Genomic DNA, 24627 nt, shown 5'->3' with positions numbered 1-24627 from the left:
CGGACTTTTCTCACTTCTAATTTCTCATCCATAGTGTAAACAAGTTAGACTTTGAATCTTAAATGATTTAAATACTTTTACTTTCATTTTAAACTCTCAAACCAAATCAATTTAAACGAAAAACAAAAAGATGAAAATGAAAATGATCACATGGGAAATTTAAATTTCGCGGTCTTTTCATGGTTACGTTGAAAACTTTTAACATTAGAAAACAATTACATTGTAATTAACTTTGATTCTTAATGAGTGTGAATTAATTTTCCAATTTTGATTAGTGGTTAAGTGAATAATTGACTTGATGATTGAAAGGGTTCATGAGATTGTTTGGTTTGGAGAGAAGTAGTGAGAAAACTACTGGAATTTGTTCATAGGTGTCGATTGAAATCACGAACTTAATTGTGAACAATTTAAGAAATGAACTTGATAACTTAACGGTACTTCTTTTTTTTTACATATTCTTAGAATATTTTATTCTTCATGTCTTCTGGTCATGATTTTTCGTGGCTCATTTATAGTAGCTTCTCTTTTTCGCCCACAATCAATTATCGATTCAAATCGTTTCCGTCATGATAAAAACTTTTACTTTCCAATCGGTGGTTTGTTTTTGTCATCACTTTTTTTTCTGAGAAAATTGATTATCAGAATTTTATGAGAAAAGAAAAGGATTATTCAATATTATACACAATTATCATGAAGACAAACGAGAATTTAACTCATCTAACAAAATACATAGATGGTTAGTCCGTGAGTTTTGATCTCATGGAGAGAGTAGAGAGAGAGAGAAATGATTCACGATTTAATATTTCTCACTGAATATTGGACACTGGAAGATAATCATCATCAGGCAAATGAGAGATGATAAGGTGATGAGAGAGAACCATTTTCACGGTCAACACGAGCGCGTGTCTCATGTACTCTGGATACAATTCTGCATGTATTTACCTTCCTCCCACTTCTTCATGATTTTCTCTCTCTCTCTCACTCACTCACTACTTTCATCTTCATCTTTAATCATCACACGCTCATCTCGATCACAAACAACATGATCATCTAACTGTAAATGACCGGTAAATCCAGTAGTTGGACATCACCCCCTCTCCATTTGTTAGTTAAGCTACTTGGTAATTTTTCTGCTTCTTTTCGGGTTCAATGCTCACGAACTTCACGATTAAAGGTCGCTAGGCCACGGAGATGATCATCATTATCATAAGTAAAATCAACAAGAATAAAAAAGTAAAACCTAAAAACAATCATGGGAATTAGCGATTAACTAATTTAAATGCTAAATTCAATTGTATTATTACATAGTAAGTATCAATTATAAACAATTGACTAAAATAAATTGAATTGTAACAAAGGTAATCAATAGATTTGTGTTTGATTTGGTTGGACAACAATTTTGAGAAAATATCTAATTAGTAAATTAAATATGATTAAATATGAAAAGTTATCATTTAAGTAAATCATATTAGTTTCAAATGTGTATATGACAATTAATTGCTCATATTTCGGGTATTGGACGATAATCACGACGACGAGACCGACCTTTAATCCATTTAACTAGATCACAATTAAAGTATAAATTAGAGGCAGCAAATGCATATTCGTTTGGTTTAAGGTCAAGTCGATTGTCTTTGAAAATTGACCTCGTGTTGTAGGCAAGGTGACACATTAAAAGAGTGACAACCGACGATGCTGGTAACCATTTCGATACCTTGATATGGGTCAAAGATGAAACTGTAGCACTGGACGATAGCATAAGAACAGGAAGACCAAGAAGAGCCGGTGAAGATGATGATATGTCAAAACGAGGGATAAACGTAGTCCCAACTACACCAAGACACGAAACATCAGCACCCAAAGTGGTGTAAAACATTGCCAGAGCGCTTTCAACGCTGACAACATATGCTAATAATAAGCTCATTGAAACAGTCTAAAAGAGAGAGAAAATCTAATTAGTAATTGATTGATTCATGGTGATTAAATTTCCTCACAAGAATAAGTAAAGTGAGCCATGCAAATTGCCGTCGAAGAGCAGGAAATATCATAAGCAGAATCATAAGTATCGCCAATGGAAATCTAAGTTAATAGAGTAAAAAAGATCATCAGTTTTGAGTGAAAAATTTGTTGACCTTAATTGTGATAATTACCCGAACGAAGATGTGAGGAAAAGTTTGTCGAAGAAATTTTTACGAATAATCTTTCGTAAATGTGGTCTGATAGATGGAAAAGAAAATCATCTTAGTTAATCTGATTGGGTTTGGAAAAAGTTATTACATTTCAACAAGAAGTAGCGTTAGGCCGGAAAAAAGTGTCCATTGTCCGGCAAGAAGTCCATATGATTGACGAATCAATAGTTTCTTGCTTTTCAGAATGGGATCTTCGGGGATGGACAATCGTATGTCCGTCGCTGGTGTTGACGGAAGCGGTGGGGCAGTTGGTCTTGGATCTTCATACGAATAGGGCGGTGGCTTTTCGTCTACTAATCCATATCCTCTCGGATCATCACCAGAATAAGGAGTTTCTATAAGGATAAATCAATAGTCGAAAGAAAATAAGATCAACAATTAATCACAATTGCGACAATGTGGTAACTAGAAAACGAAAACTATGTTGACATAAACAAATGACACAGTTGAGAAATTGAGTAAACATGATTAAACTAATGAGTCTAAATGGACAATTCTTACAAAAGAATCAAGTTAATTGTGGTTGTAACATATTAAGAACGATCAACAACAGAGTTAATAGATTAGTACCAACCTTTTGATGATCCAGGTTCGGTCGGCTCTTCGAAACGAGGTCTTGACCCTTTTTTCCTTTTCTCTTTTTTCTTAGATCCTAAAGAAGGATTAACTTCTGAGGCACTTGCTTCCATTGGATTAAAATTCTGAATTAAAGAAGAAAAAATCAGTTAATTTAGAAAATAAGAAAACGATTGACTTGGCAAACTTACTAAAGGTAAACACTTACTTACCTGAAGAATTGGTTATTTATCTTTCATGAGATAAGATGAACACAGAATGGGTTAATTCTGGAGAGAAATTGATTACATCTATTAGATTAATTAAGAACCACTAATCAGGAAACAATGGAACGACTATATAATCATAAGAGAAAATGATAAACAATAAGAAAATAGAAAACAAATAAAAGTGAACAGCTGATTATCCGAATGATCCAATCATTGGACTCGAAATTCACTTGATGTTGATTCTTTCAGAGAAATGAGTTAATTGTTTATTGACTAAGCATAGAAGCAATTAGTTGGTAATTAAATCTCTAATCTGATTAATTCTATTCTAAATTAATAGCTGACAAGGGAAAATACAAACAATGGATCATCAATATGTAGACGAAGATTAAAGTGAGTAAGTTGATCAATTTACTAATGAACATTTCTGGAATCAAGATTAACTCCTACATGTTTATTACTTACTGTTAACATAATATTACAAACAATCAAGAGAGTAAATGATTAATGAGTGTTAATTCATTTTGAGATTTCAAACTCGTTAATGATCACAAAATAATGTCACTTGTATAATGTACATTGACTTTTACTAATATTATTTTTTGTTGTTCAATATCATCAAGTTGGAGAGTTAAAATTAATTGCAACGTCAAGAGATGAAGAGTTAACAATCAACTCGTTTGTTTGTGAATAAAATTGATTATCTTTTCAGTATTTACAGGTCGTTGTCAGGTTGGATACAATATCGTCGTGTAAATTAAAAGTCCCATTATCACAGTAAAAGAGGTAACAAATTCAAAATAAGAAAAAAACTCGTTCCAATTACAAAAGTGATTTGGATCAAATCCCGGAAACGGTGAATCGACCTTCAAATTGTTTACCAAACCAAAGGAAGATACGAAGAATATTGGCAATTAGAAGGACCAAACAAACGGATAGAGAGAAACCACCAGCATTTTCGGTCTGTTTTATATCAAAATATTGTTGTTCATAAGAGATAATACCTCCCAAACATTTGATTAACGGTCAATCAGTTAAAATGTTAAATTTTGGTACCAAATGTAAGGAATCCTGTATGTCCAGCTATTTGAATTGTTGGAATAACTGTACAATCAGCTAATCTTTTCAACATTTCACCTTTTTTCCTACAATTTTTAGTGTCCACTTCTACTTCAATTGCTAAATCTCCCTCTTGAATGTCCACTCTTGAAGAATCGCCTTCTTCTTGGTCAGTCTCTTTCTTTCTGATGAGCTTACGATGGCACCATCATCATTTTTACTCGAAGAGCTTTTATCTTTATCCTATTATCGTAATAGAAATAAAAAGAGTTACAGTTATAATTATTAGTTATTCTGAACGCAAAGTTGATCAATATGATCTTACTTGGTCTAAAGTGAAATTAAACTTATCCAATTTAACTGTTTTAACTTCATAAGGACGTAAAACTAATTCAATTGTTTCGATATCAACAAAACAAAATGACTCCAGGGCTTGAATAGTTTTTTGAACTTGCTCAATACATGGGGAAAAGCAGCATATCCGTGAACCTATGAGACCAAGCGAATCAAAAACAGATCAGAAAAATAAATTAGAATCAACGTAAAGAAAGACAAACGATTGTTGTTCATTGAAATTGCTCCTTTAGTCTGAAAAGTATCGAGAAATCAAAGGTGCAATTAGTATGACATGGATAAGGTGAAAGGTACCGTTAGACTTCATGGCTTCATGGGCAAAAGGTATCGCATCCCATGGACGGGGAAGGTCAAGGAAAAGGGCATCGGCGATTCCTTGATGACCGAAACCATTTGAACAAACATCACGATTCTCGACGGTAACTAATTTGGACAAACCATGATCATGAAACTCTTTTCTCGCCTCATCAGCACGGGCCAAGTGAAAATCAAAGGTATAAAGGTAACCATTTGGTGCTATGGTTCTCATGATTGCATGGGATAAACTTCCTGATCCAGTTCCAGATTCAATGACCACTGATCCCGGTTTTAGATTAAGGTAACAAGTGATCATACTGATGTCGGTCGAGTACAATATTTGAGTCCGATGAGGTAAATTTAATGTCCAAAGCTCTGGTGTAAATTGTAAAACATAAACCCAACCCTTTGAAAGAGTTAATTTTGTCCCATAACGTAATCCAATTAAATCGCTATGTTTAATTGGTCCAAATTTTGTTTGAAAAGTTTCACCAATTACCACTTTCAATGGATACATTTGTTTAGCATGTATAAAGATAAACAAATGATCTCCAGCAGCAATACAACGAGATCCACTTTTATCCATGAATATCAATTTATAAAAATAAAATAAAAAACAATAAATATTAATAGAACTAAATTAAAAAAGCTAATCAATTAATCAACACAAAATCAAAAACAACAATTTCTTGAATACAAAATGATCACATGGACAATTCATATTCAGCGGTCGTTGTCATGGTTACGCGGTTTGAGAGCGAAATTTGAAAAGTTCATTTTCTCGAAAAACTTTTAATTCTTAATTGTCCAAATTAATTAATTTTTCGATAACAAAATTGATATTCAAATTGTATCTTCCGGTAATTAATAAAATATTTTACACAATAGTTTGATTAGTCTACAGTAAACTAGTTGATGATTAGATAAAATAAATATTGGTAAACTTTTCAATCTTTTTTGTTAATTGAGTTGATTAATTGAAAACAATTAGTTGATTAGTTATTTGGCAGGAAAAATCTGATGATAAGAAGAAATTAAATCAAACATAAGATAGAAACAATAATATTTGATTTAATTAGGAAAAAGAATCAAATATTTTAATAAAAGTTAATCTTGAGTAAATTAGATCTAAATTATTATGTTATTGATTGTCTATTAATCAATTTTTTGCAACAACTAATTTTCTTGATTTCTAGTCACCAAATGGTAGATCACCTTGATAATCAACAATTAAACGTAATAGAATCAATAGTTTAAACACCTGTTCAATCAAACTGCAAGACCTTAATTAGAGCTAATCAAAGTGACATCAATTAACGCAGATGATTAAGGTTCAAACTGAATCAAGTTCATTAAGAGGAAATTAATTAGATTGGTTTTTTTTTCTCATCAAATGAAAAACTGATTAAGAAAATCGAAAAGTTGTAATCAGAGGATTTGAGGTTTCCTATCACGAACAATCAACTGAATTAACCAAAATTGTCTGTCAATTATAATTAAGATTAATTATTAATAGATCAACAATCTAGTAGTTGAAAGGATGATTAAGATTAACAGGAATTGTATTATTGAAGCATTTAATAGCAATTTATATAGTTGTTAAGAGCGTTTTTTATGGTCATGTGCTGGAATTGAGTTAAATTGTTGATTTTCTGTTGATTAAAATTAATGTTTGATTAGGAAATCGGGGATTTACTTTACTAAACAGGAGAGATCACAAATTATTATTTGGTGTGAGTGGCACAAAATTGATAATCATTTAAAATGCTTTATGATTGAAAATATATAGAAGCCGTTTGGTTGATTGTTGATTGTTGATTAATTTGATTGATTGTTTCTCTTTTTGGTCAACTTTAAAACATTCAATTGGTTGCATATATCTTTTGATTTTCTTTCGTTTCTTTTGACTTCCACAAATCAGTAGGTTTCACAATCCAAGATGAAGGAAAATAAAAATTATGCTGATCCACAAGCATAAGAATTTTTCATGGTGATTATGATGGTGTTTATGATAGATGATTGTTTCTAGAAAGAGAGAGAGAGACTTAATGTTGAGTCATCCTTGGTATAAGAATCTGTGTTAATTAGTTATAATAAAGATGAGAATTGATGATGAAGAGCAGAGAGAGAAAAAAGTTCAGGTATCGTTTCATTTGGTGATTTTGAAGAAAATAATTTGCAGTTGATTAATCAAGTGAAAATATTATGGTGATGATGATGATTGTTCATTTAATATGGTGGGTAATTGTTTTATTTCGCATTCCTGGTAAATTGTAGACCAAAATTTGAAGAGCAACGAGAAAGTCAATCGTTAGTTGGAGAAGACCACAAACAACGAATTGAACGGGCGATTGTTTAATAACAAAGTAACCAGTTTTATAAGAATCACCGAGAGTCCAAAGTAGAACCATTTGTTTACTTAATCCTTCAGTTGAACCTTTTTGATGATTACGAATTAATTGTGGTGAGGCAAGAAAGGCTTCTGTTAACATAGCTGCATAGCCAACAACTTCAACGAAAATTGGATTATCTATCATCATGTACATTAAAAGTCCCATTATCACAGTAAAAGAGGCAACAAATTCAACATAGGAAGTAAAATCTGTCCAATCCCAAAAGTAATTCGGATCAAAATCCCAGAAACGGTGGATTAATTGTGAATCGACATCCTTGATTATTGTACTATTTGTTTCATCAAACATCTGACGACTTCGAATAGGAGATAAATTTTTGTATCTCACACGAACACAAATCTCAATCATGGCGAACATAGCAACGATCATGAAGATACTCTGAAGTAACAATGGTGTTTCAAATTGTTTACCAAACCAGAAGAAGATACGAAGAATATTGGCAATTAGAAGGACCAAACAAACGAATAGAGAGAAACCATCAGCATTTTCGGTCTGTTTTATATCAAAATATTGTGGTACATAAGGGATAATACCTCCGAAAATCATACCCACGGAGGCCACAAAACCAGCTAATGTAGCCAAAAGACTGGCTGGTTCTGTATCAGAATTAGCCATTGGATTGTCAGTTTTGTTTATCTTAAATAATCGGGAAACACCAGATACCGAGATTAACCTTCATCCCATCAAATTGTTCATCATAATCCTTTGCACTATATTGTAAAGGCGAGAAATAATCAGTGAGATGGATACTGTAAGAGAACAAAACAAAAAAGAATAGAACAAAATCTAAAAAAAAAGCTAAATGATCAATAGAATAGAAGAAAATGTGTTCCAATATAACAATATTATCTCTGTACACTTGTTAATGTGAGTTGGAACAGTTAATGGGAAAGGTAAATGGATGATGATGGATAGAAAATTAAACAAAGGAAAAGAGTGAAGGCAAAAAAAATAAAAGAAAAGGGAAAACAATTAAAAATGAAGATGTTAATGGTTACGTTGACAGTCACAAAGATTTGACAGATTTGATTTTGTTTCACTTATTTTAATTTCATCGGTTTAAAGTATTGGTAATGATTGCGAAGATGATGGTTAAGGTGATGATGATAGAATTGCAACATCTATCAGCTGAATGAGGGTAAAGAATTAAATCAAATGTTGTCAACTGTTTGAGAAGAAGATGAAAATTGTTTCTTCTTTATTTTGGTAAATAGAAAAAATTTATTTTCTATTCTTTTTCGAAATTGGCGGGCGTTGTCATGGTTACCACTTTTTTCGAGCGAAAGTTTAAATGGAAAATTATTTTTCTTTTTTGCAGCTATTAACATTTTTTCTGGAGCCACTAGTAGATTTGAAAGAGAAACATTAAAATGCAGAATCAAATCTAATTGTTTTTTTTCTTTTAAATTAATTGAGTCTCAATTTCTCAGTTGTGATTGAATTTCATAAGTTATGTGGAATTCTTTTTCATTCTTACATTTATACTGAGATAATATATCAATTGAATTGGAATATATTTTTGTTGATGATCTTAAAGATCTAATTTGATTTGAATACCGTCATTAATTGATTGAGTTGAATAAAATTCGAATCAGATATTTCAATTATTGATTATTGTTACCGATCTTATTTACTAATTGTTCTTAAATATTCGACGATTTGATTATAAGAACTTTGTTGTTTAAGATCAGTAACAATTAACTGATCAGTGTCTTAAATTGTGACGAAGAGCATCATTAAGAATTAACAATTTATAAATTGAAATTATTCAATTAGATTTGAGTCATTGAGTTCATTTCTTTTCTACTAGTATTTGCTGTTGTCATAGTTTTTTTATCTCTCTTGGTTTTTACTCTTTGCTTTTTCCTTTAAATGTTTTTTTCTCATTGTTTTCAATTGGAATCTTTTTTTCTTCACCTTCTTTGTGTTGGATTTTGTTGATGATTCTCAAGTTAATTGTTACCAATTATTATTTTGTTTCTTTCGTTCAATTATGATATCATCAATAAGCACTAAAAGTCGCTATGAGAAGATTAAATATCTTGGTGAAGGACAAGTAAGTGTATCTTTTGTCTGGTCATTTTCACTTTTGACCTATTCTTTTGTGTTGATTGGTTTTTATATTTCCTTTTTCTTTGCTATTCTGTTGATTATTGATTTGTTTTTTTTTCTTCTTTCTCAATGTGTTTGTGTTTAGTTTGCCACTGTCTATAAAGCTCGTGACAATAAAACTGGTGCCATGGTTGTTAAAAGATCAAATTAGGAACACGGGCCGAGGCCAGAGATGGTATTAATAGAACAGCTTTAAGGGAGATTAAGTTACTCCAAGAGCTTCACCATGAGAATATTATCGGTGTATGATTTTTTTTTCCTCGATTATCTGTTCATTTGATTTGCATTGGTAGAGAAAAAAAGCACTATTTAAATTTTGGTTCTTTTTGCTTTTCTTGTTTCCTGTAGCTTCTTGATGTGTTTGGACATCGATCAAATGTTTCTCTGGTCTTTGATTTTATGGAAACTGATCTTGAGGTTATAATCAAAGATAATAGTATCATATTAACTCCAGCGATCATTAAGTCTTATATGTTGATGACTCTAAAGGGTCTTGAATATCTACACTTGAATTGGATCTTACATCGTGTAAGTATTGTGTTGACTGTTGATTGTTGAAAAGGAAACTGTATTGTAATCATTTTGATTTGTTTTATTGACACAAAAAAAGGACTTGAAACCAAACAATCTTTTGATTGATGAAAATGGTATCTTAAAGATTGGTGATTTTGGTCTTGCTCGAAGCTTTGGATCACCTACTCGACTTTATACTCATCAAGTTGTAACTCGCTGGTATCGAGCTCCAGAGCTACTTTTCGGCTCACGAATGTATGGAACTGGAGTAGATATTTGGGCTCTTGGTTGTATATTGGCTGAACTTTTATTACGAGTTCCTTTTCTACCCGGAGAAACAGATTTAGATCAATTAGACAAAATTGTCCAAGTGCTAGGAACACCTAATTCAAGTAACTGGAGAGTAAGTATTATTATTAAAAGAAAAGCAAAAAAATCTTAACTAATAATTTGGATTCTCTTTTATCATCTTAACAGAACGTTGAACATTTACCAGACTTCGTAACATTCAAACCATGCATTGGAACATCTTTACGTGATATATTCACTGCAGCATCGGATGACCTTCTCGACTTGATGAACAAGATGTTAACCTATGACCCTCTCAATCGGCACACTTGTAGTCAAGCACTTCAGATGCCCTATTTTTCAAACAAACCCGCCCCGACTCCAGCTAATCTTATGCCCCGAACTAAAACACAAGAAGAGAAAACCACAGTAGGATTAGAACGTAAAAGACAAGGAGACAATATTTCAACAATGGCTAAGCGATTAAAATTTGACATGGACGATTAATTGATTGTCCATTGATTATAAGATCGGATAAAAGTGTTCAATCAAGTAAATTGAGCAAAAGAGCAGAAAATAAACCCAAAAAATGACCCAAATTGATCGTGAATCAACTTGAAATTACAATCAAGCTTTAATTATAAACCACTTAACCCAAGAGACAGAAAGTTCACTCTTGACCGATCAATATATTAATCCAATGGATAATAACCAAAGCAAAAGGATTGACAAAAAAAAAGACAAAACAAATCACAATTAATAATAGAAGCATTTTAATTGTTGTATATGGTCTTATATGCACATTATTTGCTCAATCGAAAAAAAATCATGCGATTTGAGATTTTTGCATTTTCTTAATTCTCTCATCAATTTATATTACAATTTCTTTTCTTTGTTTACAATCAAAAGGAGAAGAAAAAAAAACATCACATTCGCATATTAAGGTGATAATCAATAGATACAATTATGTTTTGATTCGATTTCAATTCTCTGTACAAATCAGAATCACCTTTTACACAAATTAATATCTTTTGGAATCGTCAACAATTAAAATTTTCACATATATTTAGCATCCATTTATTGTAATATTAACTTGAGTCCTTTTTGGTTTCCTTTTTTTTTTAATTGTTCGGAAATAGAATCAATTATTTTTCGAGTGTCGACTTAAATTATATCCATGATAGAGATCATCCAATTGAAAATAATAACAGTTAATTGTATTAATTATCATGATTAAAAGTATTAATTTGATTCAACAATTAGAATAATTTTTTTTTTCTCTCCACCAAATATCATTTGTACCATTAAATCAGCATCACTTGGATTCAGCAGTTGATATTTACAATAGTTAATAAATAATCAAATCATGTGACTAATTGATAATTAAAAATTGTCACTTTTTTGGAAATCAATTAGTTAATTGCGAAAAACATGATTGATAACAATATTGCTATCCAAACGTGTTGATAATAAGCTAAATCTAATTAGAGGCAAAACAAAAAATGATTAAAGAAAAGTTAATTATAATCAACATTAAGTAATTCTTTGTGTGTGTGAGTGTGTGTGTTTATGTATATTAATTAGTCGTGTGTTGGATTGATTAATTGATGATGGAAAAAAAGTATACGATGATTGCGAAGATGATGATAACAATTAAGACTCCATTCTCCTTTTTTCATATTTCTCAATGAAAACTTCGAGTAATCGTAGTTTCTTTTTACAAGCCTAATTAGGGGAAAGAGAGAAATTAAATTTATTAATTGTTAATCAAGTTTGTAGATTTAAATTAGTATAAAAAGTTATGATAATAATTTAGCATCAAAGATCATCAGAGAAAAACAAATGACGCAATTAACAAGATGAAGGATAAACACTGAAAGGTAAATGTTTGCCAACAGATATTAACAATTAACTGATGATTAACTGGTAATGAATTTTGTTAAACATGATGATAGATAAATTGTTGGAAATGGAAGACAAAAATAAGAGTTAAATCAAGAACCAAGAACAAGGTTAACTAATAATAATTAACAATTTGATTGTGTTGTTGAGAAAAACAAAGTAATCAGTCAATCGGCCTTAGAACAAGTCAACTTATCATCTTCATCATCATGAATTACCATGAATTCATGATGAAATTTTGATTCTATTTCAAGAAACATTTTCCATAGACAAAGGGAAATGAAACTGCAAATGAAACATCATGTTTATCTATCAATAATCAAAGTTGTGATGATTAAGATTATTTAACCATTAGAGTTTAGTTGATTAACAAGAAAAAAAAAGTTAATCATGTTAACCAAAATTAACTTGACTTGAATATATTGATAATTTGTTGATATTGCTGAGACTATGAATACGGAAATAAACTAATGCTATTGATGAATATGAAATTTGCTTTCTCGTGATTAATATTATCGTGATTATCATCATGGTAAATTGGGTGGAAATATAGATTTTAATCACTCATCTGATTCTCTATTGAAATTGGATGATAATAATTATGGAAATAAAACAGGAAAAGGTTAAGAATAGAAAAGAGGATCGAACATTTTTATTTTCTATTCTTCTCTTATTTTGATATTCTCGATTCTCTTACCTTGTAATTGGTGTAAACTGATTCCAATTGTGATTTTTCAAATTCGTTAACTTTCCGACCATTGGTACGAATAAAATCATCTTCGAACGAACGAATTATCTCTCTTAGTTCACTTTTCTCTCGACGGACCAAGGCCAATTCTTTAATTAGTTCACTGGGTGGAAGCTCATGAAGATTATGACATAGATTCTTGTTATAAGAAGATGATGATTGTTGATTAATTGCTGTTGTTTCATTGATTCCTTTAATAAAATGCCTTGTGTTTGATTCTTTCAATTTAATCCGTGAAATAGCCTCAAGCTTGGGTGGTGTTGATTGAGTTTGCAGATTATTATTGTTATAATTATTGTTATTATTATTATCACTGAGATCCAATTTAGTTTCATTATTATTATCGTCAACATTTTGATTACTCGCATCATTATGATTGGCGTTATTGCTGTCATTTTCACGATCATTTCCTCCTTCCTTGTCCATGAGTAGTAACTTTTTAACTCTATTACTGTTTATGCTACTGGTGTCATCATCATAATCATCATCATCCCCACAATTAGAGACACTTCCTCTTCCTCTACCTTTGTCTTCGTCAGCATCCTCATCTTTGGCATCTAATGAACCTTTAGGTGAATGTGATGGTGAAGTAAAATTCATTGCCACGTGTTCAAGTATCGGCTGTAGATCGGTAAGATCTTTATTTTTCGGTATTTTGGACACTAGATTACGAATGGTTCGATAACGATCATATAAAGGTTTCATTACAGTTCGATCTTCTCGACGGCAGGGACGACCGAAAACACTTTCATATTTTAGAAGAGATTTTGTAAATCTAATTTCTCATCGAATATTTGATCTATTGACATTTCCGCGATTGTCTCAGGTCTTCCGACACAATATCGACGTTCTTTTAGACTTCGTTGCATCTCGTTGAAAACACCTTCTAAACTCGACCAAAAGTAACAATAATAAAATTCAAAGGTTACAATTGGAAACAACAATTAAAGATAATTGTAAATGGAAAAGAAACATTTTACTCACCATAAAATTCAATAGTAACTCTAGCATCTTCTTTGTATTCTCGTAGCATTTTTCGAAATTTGTTCAACTCGAATAGTAAAGGTTGGGCAACGTCCGATTTCATTTTTTGTTCGTGTGAAGGCCGATAACCGTTTTCCTTTTCAAAATCGCGTTCAAATTGTTTCAATCGTCGTTTTAAATTGTGTATCTTTCGTTTGGCCTCTTTAACAATAGTCGATTCATGATTATATCCACTCTTGTTCCCATGAAAATGATGCTCCTGCTCCCCTGGAGGTGAAGGAGGTATAGTATGATCAAGATGTGGAGCTCTTTGACCCAATAGACCTCGATATGCACTGGGTGATAAAGGTGCTTCATAGGTGTTTCTCCGTCGTAATATTTGAACGGCGGCATTTTGAACGGGCTCAGTAGGTTTAACTCCATCACGATTACTAGAATCTGACTGAGTAACAGAATTATCATCATCTTCATATCCAAAACCTTCACCTTTAACTCCTTCCTCTTCCTCTAATAAACTCTCAGCTGATTGCGATTCATTGACCGACGACCAACTGTACCTTAAATCTGATACCATTGCCGATTCACCTTCAGCATTTTTATGAAGGGCATTGTAATCGATATGAGGTAATGATGAGGAAGATGATGAAACCTTTTTATTAACTAAATTGGATGAAGAAACTGAATGAACTTTCTGTTGTTGAGATGAAGATGAAGATAATTCAGATGATTTTACTCGACTCTCAGCATTGGGATGGTTAACAGAGACTTCAGAACTTATCGAATGAGTATTTCTCGAAAGATAAGTAGATGAAGATAATGAAGATAATAAAGGTTGATGATGGTGATAATGATGATGATGTTCACCACTAGTTGATTGTGAATTTGAGTCTGTAGATAATCCTGAAGGTGCTACAGGCACTTTTCCCCTTACGGTTGGTTCAGATTTTGATTCGGATGCTGATTGATGAGATTTACCAGTTAAATCAAGTGAACAAGGTCTCGATTCAAAGGATAAAGTTGATCGTGACAATTTAGATTTACCTTTACCAATAATTTGATTATTGTTAATTGTATTACTTGAAGAATCAATTTCCCTTCTTTTGGGTTCAGGTGACTGATTAACACTATCAGATGATAGATTACTTGATTTAATTACTTGTCGATAAGAATTACGAGTTGAATGTTCACCTTTAGCAACATCTTGGTAAGAATTACATCTTCGAACCTCTTGGTCAACAGTTTGACCAGTACATGAGGTAAGTTTCGTCGATGAACCTAAAGGTTTTCTCTCCTCTGAACTTGATCGAACCGTCGCATTTGAAGATGAGGATAAAATATACTTTCTATCCTTACGTTTACCAATACCCTCCAAAAATAGAGGTAAATTGTTACTCGATTGTTTAACTACCGTAGTTTTTGATGAGGTAATTTCTGTGGTCAAAGGTGAAGTAGTTGCTTCATCTGTTAAAGATTCAATGGTCAAGATATAATCTTTCGAGTCAATTGGACAAGGTGAGATACTGGAACAGGCTAATGTTGGACTTACAGATGAACTATCAGATTGATCACAATCTATCGGTGGTATATCAATTTGTAAAGGAGTAAAATGTTGGTCATCTGATAGTTCATTTGAATCTTTAGTCTCATCATCAATATCATCTTTCTTTAGCATCATTGGTGTTGTTGTTGTTGATTCTTTGTGTTGATCTGGTGTTGATTTATTACAACAAACAGAATCTATTGAAACAATTATCACTTTTCCTTTACTATTTTCTAGTTTTCTTATCGTTTCCGTTTCCTTGGATTGATTAACAGTTTTACATTGAGCACCAATATCAATAGTATTTTCAGTTACTGATTGTTGATTAGTTGTTGATAAATTTAATTCTTGATTGTTGTTGTTATCTGGTGATAAATCAGCACCAAATATTGTCTCGTAATCCGTAATGAAAAAGGTAACAACTTGATTAGTTAATGATTGTTCACGTAATCCACGATAATCTTCAGCAGCAACTCTAAATCATTAATTAAACAAGAAAACGAAAATTAATTAACAAACAAAAAGTACAAACAATAGATTGATGATAATCTAGAATAGGTAACAACAACAATTGAATTTAATTAAACTTATTCACAGTTGAAAGATCAATAATTTTACAAGTTAATTAGCATTATAATCAATGGAAAATAATAACAATCAAGTTAATCAATTTATAGATAAGAGCTCAATTATTATATTCAGTTGGAAGATGTCACAGTTAATTGTTTATCATGAATATGGATGAAATGAGATAAACTTGAAACATATTCATTTCTTGAAGGAGATGATGATGATGATGGAAACAAAAAGAAAGAGTGAAATAGAAAGTGAGAGAGAGAGAGAAAATTGTGAGCAAAGGAGAGAAAGGGGGAGGGGAATGATGATAATGATGATGAAAACGTCAGAGAGATTGAGTGAGATAAACAAGATTGTTAAATAATTATTATTACATTTAGAATATTGAAAAAATATAATGAATCCTTTGAAATTACTAAAAGAGCAAAGATTAAGAAATCAAACTGATTGTCATTCATTCAAATTTGGATTTCGAATTTATTTTTCACGAAATTTACATGATATTTGGCATGATATTCATTTTCTGAATAAATTCTGGTTACTATCTTTATGAAGATCATTATGAAAATCAATCAAGACAAAAAGACAAATTCAATATTTGGAAGATGAAAAAAATTTCGATTTCTTAATAGTGGAAATTAAAAAAACAACAAATAACTATTGATTCAGAGTCTGAATTCATCATGATGGTGAGCTTCATGCATGGAAAACTATGAAACCCTGAGAATTTTATTGCTTTTTATAGCTTATTGGTGAAGGATTTTCTTTTCTTTCACTGAACTTTGTTGGAAATCTCGCTTTTAAAAAAGTTCTAATTCTAATTTTGGAAACGATTCTTATACTTTGCCCATCCCATGATCAGATCAAAATTCTTAATCATCACATATCCATGATAATTATGATTATATTTTCTTTACCATCACCACCATGGTTAAAATACTGATGGATGATTAATGTAAATCTCACATGATTACCAATGAAAAGCAATTTAACTCTCAACACAATCGGTTAAATGTTTTGGATGAAGATTAGTTAAGGATTAACGTCACGTAGATTAGTAAAGGATTGGATTATCTAACCGAATCATTCATTTTCCTTTTTTTCTAAAAAATGATTAATACGCTATGAGTTAATCACTTTGTCATCAACAACAATCTACAAGATGAATTAAATCGTAACTTGTTGGGAAAAGAAATACAATTCAAATGTTTGATTATTCTTGATTTATTCCTATGGAATTGAAATGCATGAGAATGGTGATTCTGATAAGGAATGAGTTGAATCTCAATTTAATCCATGGTGAAAGTGCCATTTCAATTATAACAAAGATGATAATCTACTTAGAGATTAACCTAATTAAACTAATTAACCTAAATTAAAGTGAATCCTTGAGCTTACCTGAATATATTAGGTCCAAAAATGATTCCAAGTGACGATGGATTCATCCGATTGTAGGTCTCATGTCGAGCGACTTGATAAAGGAATCGAGATAAATATTTGAGAAGAAAATAATTTTCATCAGGTAGATTTTCAACCAGAACTTTAATCCGCCCGATAAAAGCATCTTTATCATATGATTCGCCTTTTAATAGAAAACAAGAAGGAAAAGATGAGAAAGGATTAGATTAATTGAGAAGTGAAACAAAAAGAAAACATTAACAGTAATCAAGTCTAAATTGTAATAATCAACTAATAGAAACCTTAAGGCGTCACAATTAGAAACCAGTCAATTAGAATCAACCTTTTAATTTGATAATGACAATTTAATAGGAATTGACATTCAAATGCTCAATTCGTCAACGAGTTGACAATTTATTGATTGGATATTGATCAATAAAAAAAAGCAATTCAAATGTTATTAGTGTTTACATTTCCTTTGGGGATGATGATAACATTTAAAAGGATAATGAAAGAGAGAGAGAGAGAGAGAGAGAGAGAGAGAGAGAGATGATGATGATGATGATGATGAAATCTTAACTCTGTCCATTGTCCATCATGCGATTATTAACCAATAGAAAAAGAGATTAACCTGTGATGGTCAGTGTGACATTTAATTTTCTATTATTAAAAGAGATTATAATTGACCATTGTGATAGAAATAATGATTTACTAGATGATGATAAGAAGATGAATTAACCTCATTTTGTTTTCTTCTTCCAATGATAATAATTGTAACAATTGTATTAGCACATATTAGAAATCAGATAATCACAATTTCATTTATCAATCATTGGAATAATAATAATCACAAGATACATAATAGTTAATCAAACTGTGTTGATCAAAGTTAATCAACACTGAAAATCTTAATCTTTACGAATGAATCAATCACAATCATTACGTGAAAATCAATAATATTTAAGTTACAATGTATCACGTTGATTGGAATAAACAAAAACAAATTAATCTAATCGTATTTCTCATTTAGTTGATTAGGAACATGGATTTAAATTGTTACTGTTAGATTATTTTCTTCACACTCGTATTTGATTGAAATGATTAATTGTAATCAACAAATGAATGGATAAAAAATACAATGTCATCTATTGACTAATCTAATCATGTTTTCAATCCGATGCCAGGAAAATGATTATGAAAAATACTGATCATGAAGTAATTTAAATTTAACTGGATTTAGACTGAGACCTTGAAAATTGGAGTCACAATTAGTTGATTGAATAACAACAATTAGACAATGTCAAGGTTAGATTGCTAATTTAATTTAATTGTTGATAATATTACATTTCTTATGTTTCATTGCAACAATTAAACAGGTAAAATAAGCTAATCAATTGTGTTAATTGTTGATAATAAAATGAATAAACAGTTTTCTTGGCTCAGGTTAATCATTACAAAAATTATGGAAATCAATAAAATGTATTGATTAGTTTTACAATTAACTGTCAGAAAGTAATTGTTGATAAACTGTCAATGATGAACTGATATTTACATTGAATTCAACTGTTATTAGATAATAATAAAAACCTGTAATTAACTGTAATATATATAAAGTGTGACAGTTGTTGATTACAATCAGTCAATAATTAAATTGTTAACCGACTAGTCGGTTAAAAAAATCAACAAAATCAATGATTAAGCTAATTATCATGTAAACAATAATATTAACAAAAAATCCACCAACTAAGATAACTGTTAATTCAGTTTGAAAACAATTGCCTAGATTAAGACAGATATAAATTGTAAAGATTTGATCATTATTGTCATTAGGTAATCAAGTAATTAAGGATTAATGGTCAAGATTATTCATTGATCATTGGAGTTTTTTTCTTCGTCATCTTCATTTCATCAAATACTCTTCCCAATCATCTCTCTCTCTCTCGCTCTCTTCATTATCCTCGGTTATAGGGAATCGTTATTACTTAATCATCCATTCCCAGTGATAATAATTCAGAATTGAAACATCATGTTAATCCTCATCGTAATCTGATGAAATTATTTCTCAGATTATCTTCAATGTCATTGAAGGTCATTTTCTTTGAAAAGATTAAAGCAAAATGAATCTCGTGACCTTTGAACATAATCCATGAGAGAAACATGAACATCGATTAATATTCAGAGTGAGAGAGAGAAAGAGAGAGAGATCAATAAATCCACAAATTTATCAACAACAATCAACCTCAATCATTAGCCAAATGATGATAATTACATTATATTAATACAAGAAACTGAGCACAAGTAAATGAATGTTAATAGTTATAAATGCTGATAAAATTCATGAACTGCAATCATGAAATGATTGAAAGATTCAATTGTGATTCTTCAATCAAACATCATGAAAAAAAGTGAATATAAATCAGATAATCTTATGCTTTTTATTGAATTGGAAAAGCAGAAAAAAAATAATCATCATAATCATTCAGATAATTTAATAAGTAATATTTAAAGTTGAATGTTAGATTATTCAACTGGAATGAATTAATCATGAAATTTTGTGGTGATATGAAAATTATCAGCAAACAATTGATATGAATACTCAGAATGCACTTTGTGTATATAAAATATACACACATATTTATGCCAAGTAGCAATAATGAAAAATGATAAGAGGATAAAAGGAAACTGATAAAAGTAGGATGAGGATGCTAAAGGATAACCGGAAGTAGGTCACAATGAAAATATGACAAGAAAGATGAGCAATTAAATTAATAACACAAAAATACATGGACAAGATAATCAACATGATAGAAATGATGATGAAAATTTTGTCATCATCATCATCATCATCATCATGTTATTGTTTATATCACCATACTATCAATTCATTCAGACGAAGCATGAACTTGTTGTTTACAGAGTTAACATTTATTGATTAGTTTTTAATACGATGGTTATACTTATATGTATATCTTTTTTTTTATATACAATTATCTTGATTAGATTAACCTTTAATTACTCTTGGTATTACATTTATTGATTAAATTGTTTACATTCTTATCAAATATTATTTGATTACAGATTCAACGCTAATTGAACCTGATTCAGAATTAGATTCATCATTCATCACCAGAATTACGATATTCAATCAGATTTCAATCAATGTTTTCTTTATTCAATTGTGATAAACAATAATAATCATTGAGTTTATTATTATTATCATTTATCAATGAGAAAATATCAATACCACTAGTTTATCATTAAACATATATTTCCAATTGATAACTATTGTTATTATCATCTGAAAAATAGTGATAATTAAATCATTATCCATGTTAATTGTTGTATTAATCATGATTCAACTAAATTCGTTTCAATTTAATTGAAATGGTTAGTTGATTAATCTGATATCTATTGAGTAGGAAAAAAATAACATTGGAAATTGATTGAATCTTAATCCATATCAGAATTTATCAGATTATTTAAAGTCTAATATAAGATTTTTGTGGTAATTAAGAAAGCGATTGATTTTCTTTTTAATTGTTGGGGAAAAATATCAATCGATTAATTAGTTATTTTGATCATCAAAGAGGAAAGAGTTGGTTGTTAGGTGATGAATACAATTAGTTGATTATCCGATTACATGTGATGATCAAATAAATCAAGATAATAATAGTAATCATTGTTTCCACTAATTTCATTACATAATATAAATTGTTCAACCCATTTAAACTTCACAATTAAGTTAAATGACCTTTTATCGTTGTTATAACAGTTAATTTTAAATTATTACCTTTGATTATCAGAAAACATTTCAAAGTTAATTAATTGATTTTAAAAGTAAATCATTAAAACTGTTGATTGTCTTTGACTCTGATCAGTTTAATTGTTGTTACAAAAAAAAATCATTAATCTATTATGTAAATTAATCATTTCTATTAATAATAATTGTTAAAAAGATTCAAGGTAATCATTAGAATGAAAATTGATTTAAACTTTCATTGTGCTGAAACAAACTGATTAGTTGATTGTTAAAAGTTACCAATTTCAATTTACATAAATCACAAATCATAATCATTGAAAATCAATTAACCAAATCATCAGCGATTAGGATAAACATAAAGATAATTGTTGACTTGTTTTGTTGATCAGAATTGAGGAGAAAAGGTTAAATATTGATTAAGGAATCAAATTGTCAATGGCAATTAACAGAATTCAATTAAAATTGATTAGTTATCATACTGAGAGAATTAACAATTTCTCCTCATCATCATCATCGTGATAATAAAGAAATAGAAAATCCTTCCCACTGAGAGGATTTAATTTGTATAATAGAATTAAAATTGTCAAATGGATAAAGGAATTAAATTAACTTACGATTAAGTGTATCCTGAACCGTATCTAGAAATAAACAATGAATTGATTGAGGTATCAAGGGAACCGGAAGCTCTCGAAGGAACAACTTAAGTAGAGCAGCGGCTGAAGGAATATCACCTTCAGTTTCCAATGGAGCATCACCATTACAATCGAAAGAGGTTTTTAATTTCTCGATTAATCTGGCATTTCCACTGGTTCGAAATAATCCTTCTTGCATTAAGCCTTGACTATCTTCAATATAATGGCACAATCGGGTAATAACAAAGGGAACTGTGGCCTCCTTATCATAGATCACTTTCTTAGAGGAAGATGTACCCGTGGTTGTGTTGGTGGTGGTGGTGGAAAACACTGTCCCTTGTCCTAAGGTACTTGAATGGCCTAAATTCAGGGTTGATGCTGATGATGAGGTTGTTGTTGTTGGTGGTGATGATGATGACGATGAGAATAGGAAGCTTCCAGGTAAACCTGAGGTGGACATTGATCTCATGGTAGAATATGATGAAGCGGAAAGATGATGAGATGATGATGTTGAAGATGAACCATAATTACCATGAGATATTGATGAGGATGACATTTCATTGAATGATCGTTGATGGGTTAACTTTTCAATGGGTGTACCAAAAATTTTATGATGATTTTCTGTTAAATGTTTAGATGATGATGATGAGGATGAGGTAGTTGATGAAGATATCATCGGAGGAGCTGATTCGGTTGATGCCTGAGATGTTGATTTACGTCGTGTTAACGGTGATGAGATGAAACGTTTCATCTTAGCAATTTGAGATTCAAATGGATGAGATGAAATCTCATTTGATCCACCAGAATTTCCTCCACCACCATGGCTACTATTAAAACCACCAACAGAAACCATGGAACCACCATGACCACTAGCACCAAAATTACTAGCACCTCTTTCACTTCCTCCTCCTCCTCCACCACCACCACCAATCCCACTGTTTGACCCATCAGTGGACATGATGTTGATTGTTGATCTTGTTGATGGTGTTGGAAATATAATCAAACAACCAGTAAAGGTTTGGTGATGATCCAAAATCTGGATTACATCACGTATTGTTTATATTGTAGTTTTATATGGTTGATCACTTGGATTACATTTAATTCACTTGTTGGAGATGAAAAAATTACCTGTAAGACAAAAAGAGGATAATAAATAAAGAAAAGGTAAATTAAAAGGTAATAACAAAAAAGTCTTCATCTAATTAAAAACAAAATGGAATAAACAAATTCTAAAGAGAGATAGAGAAAGAGAAAGACTCGAATTTGTCTTTGTTTATTTCTATGTCTCTCTAGTTTGGATGATTCGATTATTTCTCTGTCTTTTTCTCTCTCTTTCAAGATCGTAGTGTTTTTTTCAGTTCCACAATGTTAAACCAATGAAGTAAGATTTTGGAGGAAAAAATAACAGAGAGGTTTGAATAGCGCAAGAGTAGTTATAGTAATCATAATGTTCATCATCATGGTGATGATAAAAAGAGGCCATTCTGTTGATCTGTCTGATTCTGTCTTCATCTCTCTCTCTCTCTCTCTCTCTCTTTCTCTGTCTTTATCCTCTGTCTAATTATCATCTCTATTTTTTTCCTCAATTCGATGAACGAATGTGAAAATATTTGTTCATTCAGAACATTCAGAAACTCACCTTAATTATCTTGGAATCTTTTAGTCATTGGTGATACTTGAAATGTGATGAATATCAGATTGAAATAAGAGTAGAGATGACCAGGGGATGACCAACATAAATCCTAGGATAGTAATAATAACGATAATAGAATAAGAATTATTAAGATTAATAGAATTTGATATGTTACAATTATGTTATTAATATAATTTCAACTTTTCTATTACATATTCTTGGAGAGTTAACTTGAGAAAGAAAATGAATTTTTATCTCTTGAGATTTTAATTGTTACTGATTTTCAATTTAGGAATTGGATTTATGTCAAGGGATTAGATTAACTAATCTTATTCATGTTTACTTACTTTGTTGGTAATTTCCAATGGTCAGTTTTGTATTTGAGGTCATCTGATAAACTGTAATGTGGTGGAAATGTAAATGATTGATGATTAGATTTGATTTGAAACTATTGTTTGCCAACTATACGCAGTTAAATTATACTCTATGTGTATAACTACACCTGATATGGCAAATGTATTGATTTGTGACAATTAACAAAACAATACAATTAATCTAGGGTTTAATCAAGTCAATAATTTCAACGTTAAAGTTTAAATATTGATGTTGAGATGTGATTGAAACCCGAAACAATATAAGTTATGATATTGTTACAATTTCTATAAATTATTTATAAATATACAGTTAAAAACTAATAACAAACCTGAGAAATTAATTGCAAATGTCAAAATGATTGATTTAACCAACAAATTAACCTGATTAATTGTTAATCAACTGGTTAATTTAAACAATCGGATTTGTGAGGGTCATTTTGAAATCAAAGGGTAACCTTGGAATTGGGAAAACAATACAGAAACCATTGTAAAGGTGAATAAAGTTGGAACAATTAAAAGTAATCACTCAGTTGACAATTAGAATTGAGATTGTAATTTGCAATTCAAATGTAAGAAACACAATAAACAAATTGATACCTGATAGAGAAATGAAAAAATATAGAGAGAGAAAAAAATTAGCCAATGATTGACAAAGTCTAACTCATAGACATTAAATTGTGATAAATAATTAAAAGTGGAACAATTAGATGAAGAATTGATTGTATCACTGTAACATAAATTAAACAATTTAGTTTAATCACGATGGAAGAGAAAATAAAACAAAATTAAAACAAAAGGTTTTCCATAAATGTTGTTGATGTTTCTCTCTGATGAGAAAAACAAAACACATTAATCGCTTTTAAGACTTACCTTTAATTAACAGAATAGACCAGGTAACCTTTACAAAGTAACTTGACACAATTAAATTCTCACTAATCAATGTGATCAATTTAGATAATTTAATTAATTGAAGAGAAATAAATAAATAAACAGAGAGTAAAATGTAACCATCGCGCCAAAAAGATTCTAACAACTGATTGACTCAGATTTTTTTTTTCTCTTTTCGGTT

The 24627-nt window shown here is 30.4% G+C and overlaps 5 protein-coding genes across 7 annotated transcripts; 1 reads left to right on the top strand and 4 right to left on the bottom strand.

Annotated features, from left to right (window-relative positions):
* Nucleotides 1-1259: 1259 nt before the first annotated feature.
* LOC128388093 (protein lifeguard 1-like) lies at nucleotides 1260-3269 on the bottom strand. Of its 3 annotated transcripts, none has more exons than XM_053347447.1 (6): nucleotides 2957-3269; nucleotides 2764-2890; nucleotides 2278-2524; nucleotides 2151-2216; nucleotides 1995-2079; nucleotides 1260-1933 (listed from the first exon to the last, which is right to left on the bottom strand). In XM_053347447.1, exons 2-6 carry the CDS (start codon nucleotides 2876-2878, stop codon nucleotides 1502-1504), a joined length of 945 nt encoding a protein of 314 aa, XP_053203422.1. In that variant the 5' UTR covers nucleotides 2879-2890; nucleotides 2957-3269; the 3' UTR covers nucleotides 1260-1501. The 3 variants fall into 3 exon arrangements, with proteins under 3 accessions (XP_053203422.1, XP_053203423.1, XP_053203421.1); XM_053347448.1 differs by having other exon boundaries at nucleotides 2974-3269; XM_053347446.1 differs by having other exon boundaries at nucleotides 2978-3269.
* Nucleotides 3270-3384: 115 nt separating this feature from the next.
* LOC128388094 (tRNA (adenine(58)-N(1))-methyltransferase catalytic subunit TRMT61A-like) lies at nucleotides 3385-5380 on the bottom strand. Its single transcript, XM_053347449.1, has 3 exons — nucleotides 4682-5380; nucleotides 4359-4522; nucleotides 3385-4276 (listed from the first exon to the last, which is right to left on the bottom strand). Exons 1-3 carry the CDS (start codon nucleotides 5268-5270, stop codon nucleotides 4154-4156), a joined length of 876 nt encoding a protein of 291 aa, XP_053203424.1. The 5' UTR covers nucleotides 5271-5380; the 3' UTR covers nucleotides 3385-4153.
* Nucleotides 5381-6244: 864 nt separating this feature from the next.
* Nucleotides 6245-8291, bottom strand: LOC128388095 (solute carrier family 66 member 2-like). The gene has a single exon (XM_053347451.1). The coding sequence runs from the start codon at nucleotides 7711-7713 to the stop codon at nucleotides 6910-6912; it is 804 nt and encodes a 267-aa protein (XP_053203426.1). The 5' UTR covers nucleotides 7714-8291; the 3' UTR covers nucleotides 6245-6909.
* A 680-nt stretch (nucleotides 8292-8971) lies between these two features.
* Nucleotides 8972-11108, top strand: LOC128388091 (cyclin-dependent kinase 7-like). Its single transcript, XM_053347445.1, is given in 6 exon segments — nucleotides 8972-9154; nucleotides 9296-9344; nucleotides 9347-9453; nucleotides 9559-9738; nucleotides 9821-10126; nucleotides 10201-11108. Coding segments are annotated over 6 exon segments (1023 nt in total). The 5' UTR covers nucleotides 8972-9091; the 3' UTR covers nucleotides 10519-11108.
* Nucleotides 11109-11464: 356 nt separating this feature from the next.
* On the bottom strand, nucleotides 11465-24584 carry LOC128388089 (rho GTPase-activating protein gacU-like). The gene is given in 10 exon segments (XM_053347443.1): nucleotides 11465-11736; nucleotides 12611-13431; nucleotides 13434-13547; nucleotides 13646-15660; nucleotides 17160-17343; nucleotides 21534-22679; nucleotides 23191-23293; nucleotides 23532-23582; nucleotides 23888-24155; nucleotides 24429-24584. Coding segments are annotated over 6 exon segments (4182 nt in total). The 5' UTR covers nucleotides 22510-22679; nucleotides 23191-23293; nucleotides 23532-23582; nucleotides 23888-24155; nucleotides 24429-24584; the 3' UTR covers nucleotides 11465-11664.
* Nucleotides 24585-24627: the final 43 nt, after the last annotated feature.

Source organism: Panonychus citri, unplaced genomic scaffold (genome assembly GCF_014898815.1).
Source record: "Panonychus citri isolate SS breed McGregor unplaced genomic scaffold, ASM1489881v1 Contig00095, whole genome shotgun sequence".
Lineage (NCBI taxonomy): Eukaryota > Metazoa > Arthropoda > Arachnida > Trombidiformes > Tetranychidae > Panonychus > Panonychus citri.
This window is presented reverse-complemented; position numbering and strand designations above follow the sequence as displayed.

Bases quoted from the DNA above. Each gene is read 5' to 3' on its own strand.
- LOC128388094 (XM_053347449.1), bottom strand. From the start codon at position 5,270: ATGGATAAAAGTGGATCTCGTTGTATTGCTGCTGGAGATCATTTGTTT. The intron at 4,523-4,681 runs GTACCTTTCACC...TTGGTCTCATAG, and splicing joins TGAAGCCATGAAGTCTAACG to GTTCACGGATATGCTGCTTT. The intron at 4,277-4,358 runs GTAAGATCATAT...TTACGATAATAG, and splicing joins TTAATTTCACTTTAGACCAA to GATAAAGATAAAAGCTCTTC.
- LOC128388095 (XM_053347451.1), bottom strand. From the start codon at position 7,713: ATGGCTAATTCTGATACAGAACCAGCCAGTCTTTTGGCTACATTAGCT.
- LOC128388093 (XM_053347447.1), bottom strand. From the start codon at position 2,878: ATGGAAGCAAGTGCCTCAGAAGTTAATCCTTCTTTAGGATCTAAGAAA. The intron at 2,525-2,763 runs GTTGGTACTAAT...TTATCCTTATAG, and splicing joins CGAACCTGGATCATCAAAAG to AAACTCCTTATTCTGGTGAT. The intron at 2,080-2,150 runs GTAATTATCACA...CTATTAACTTAG, and splicing joins TTCCTCACATCTTCGTTCGG to ATTTCCATTGGCGATACTTA.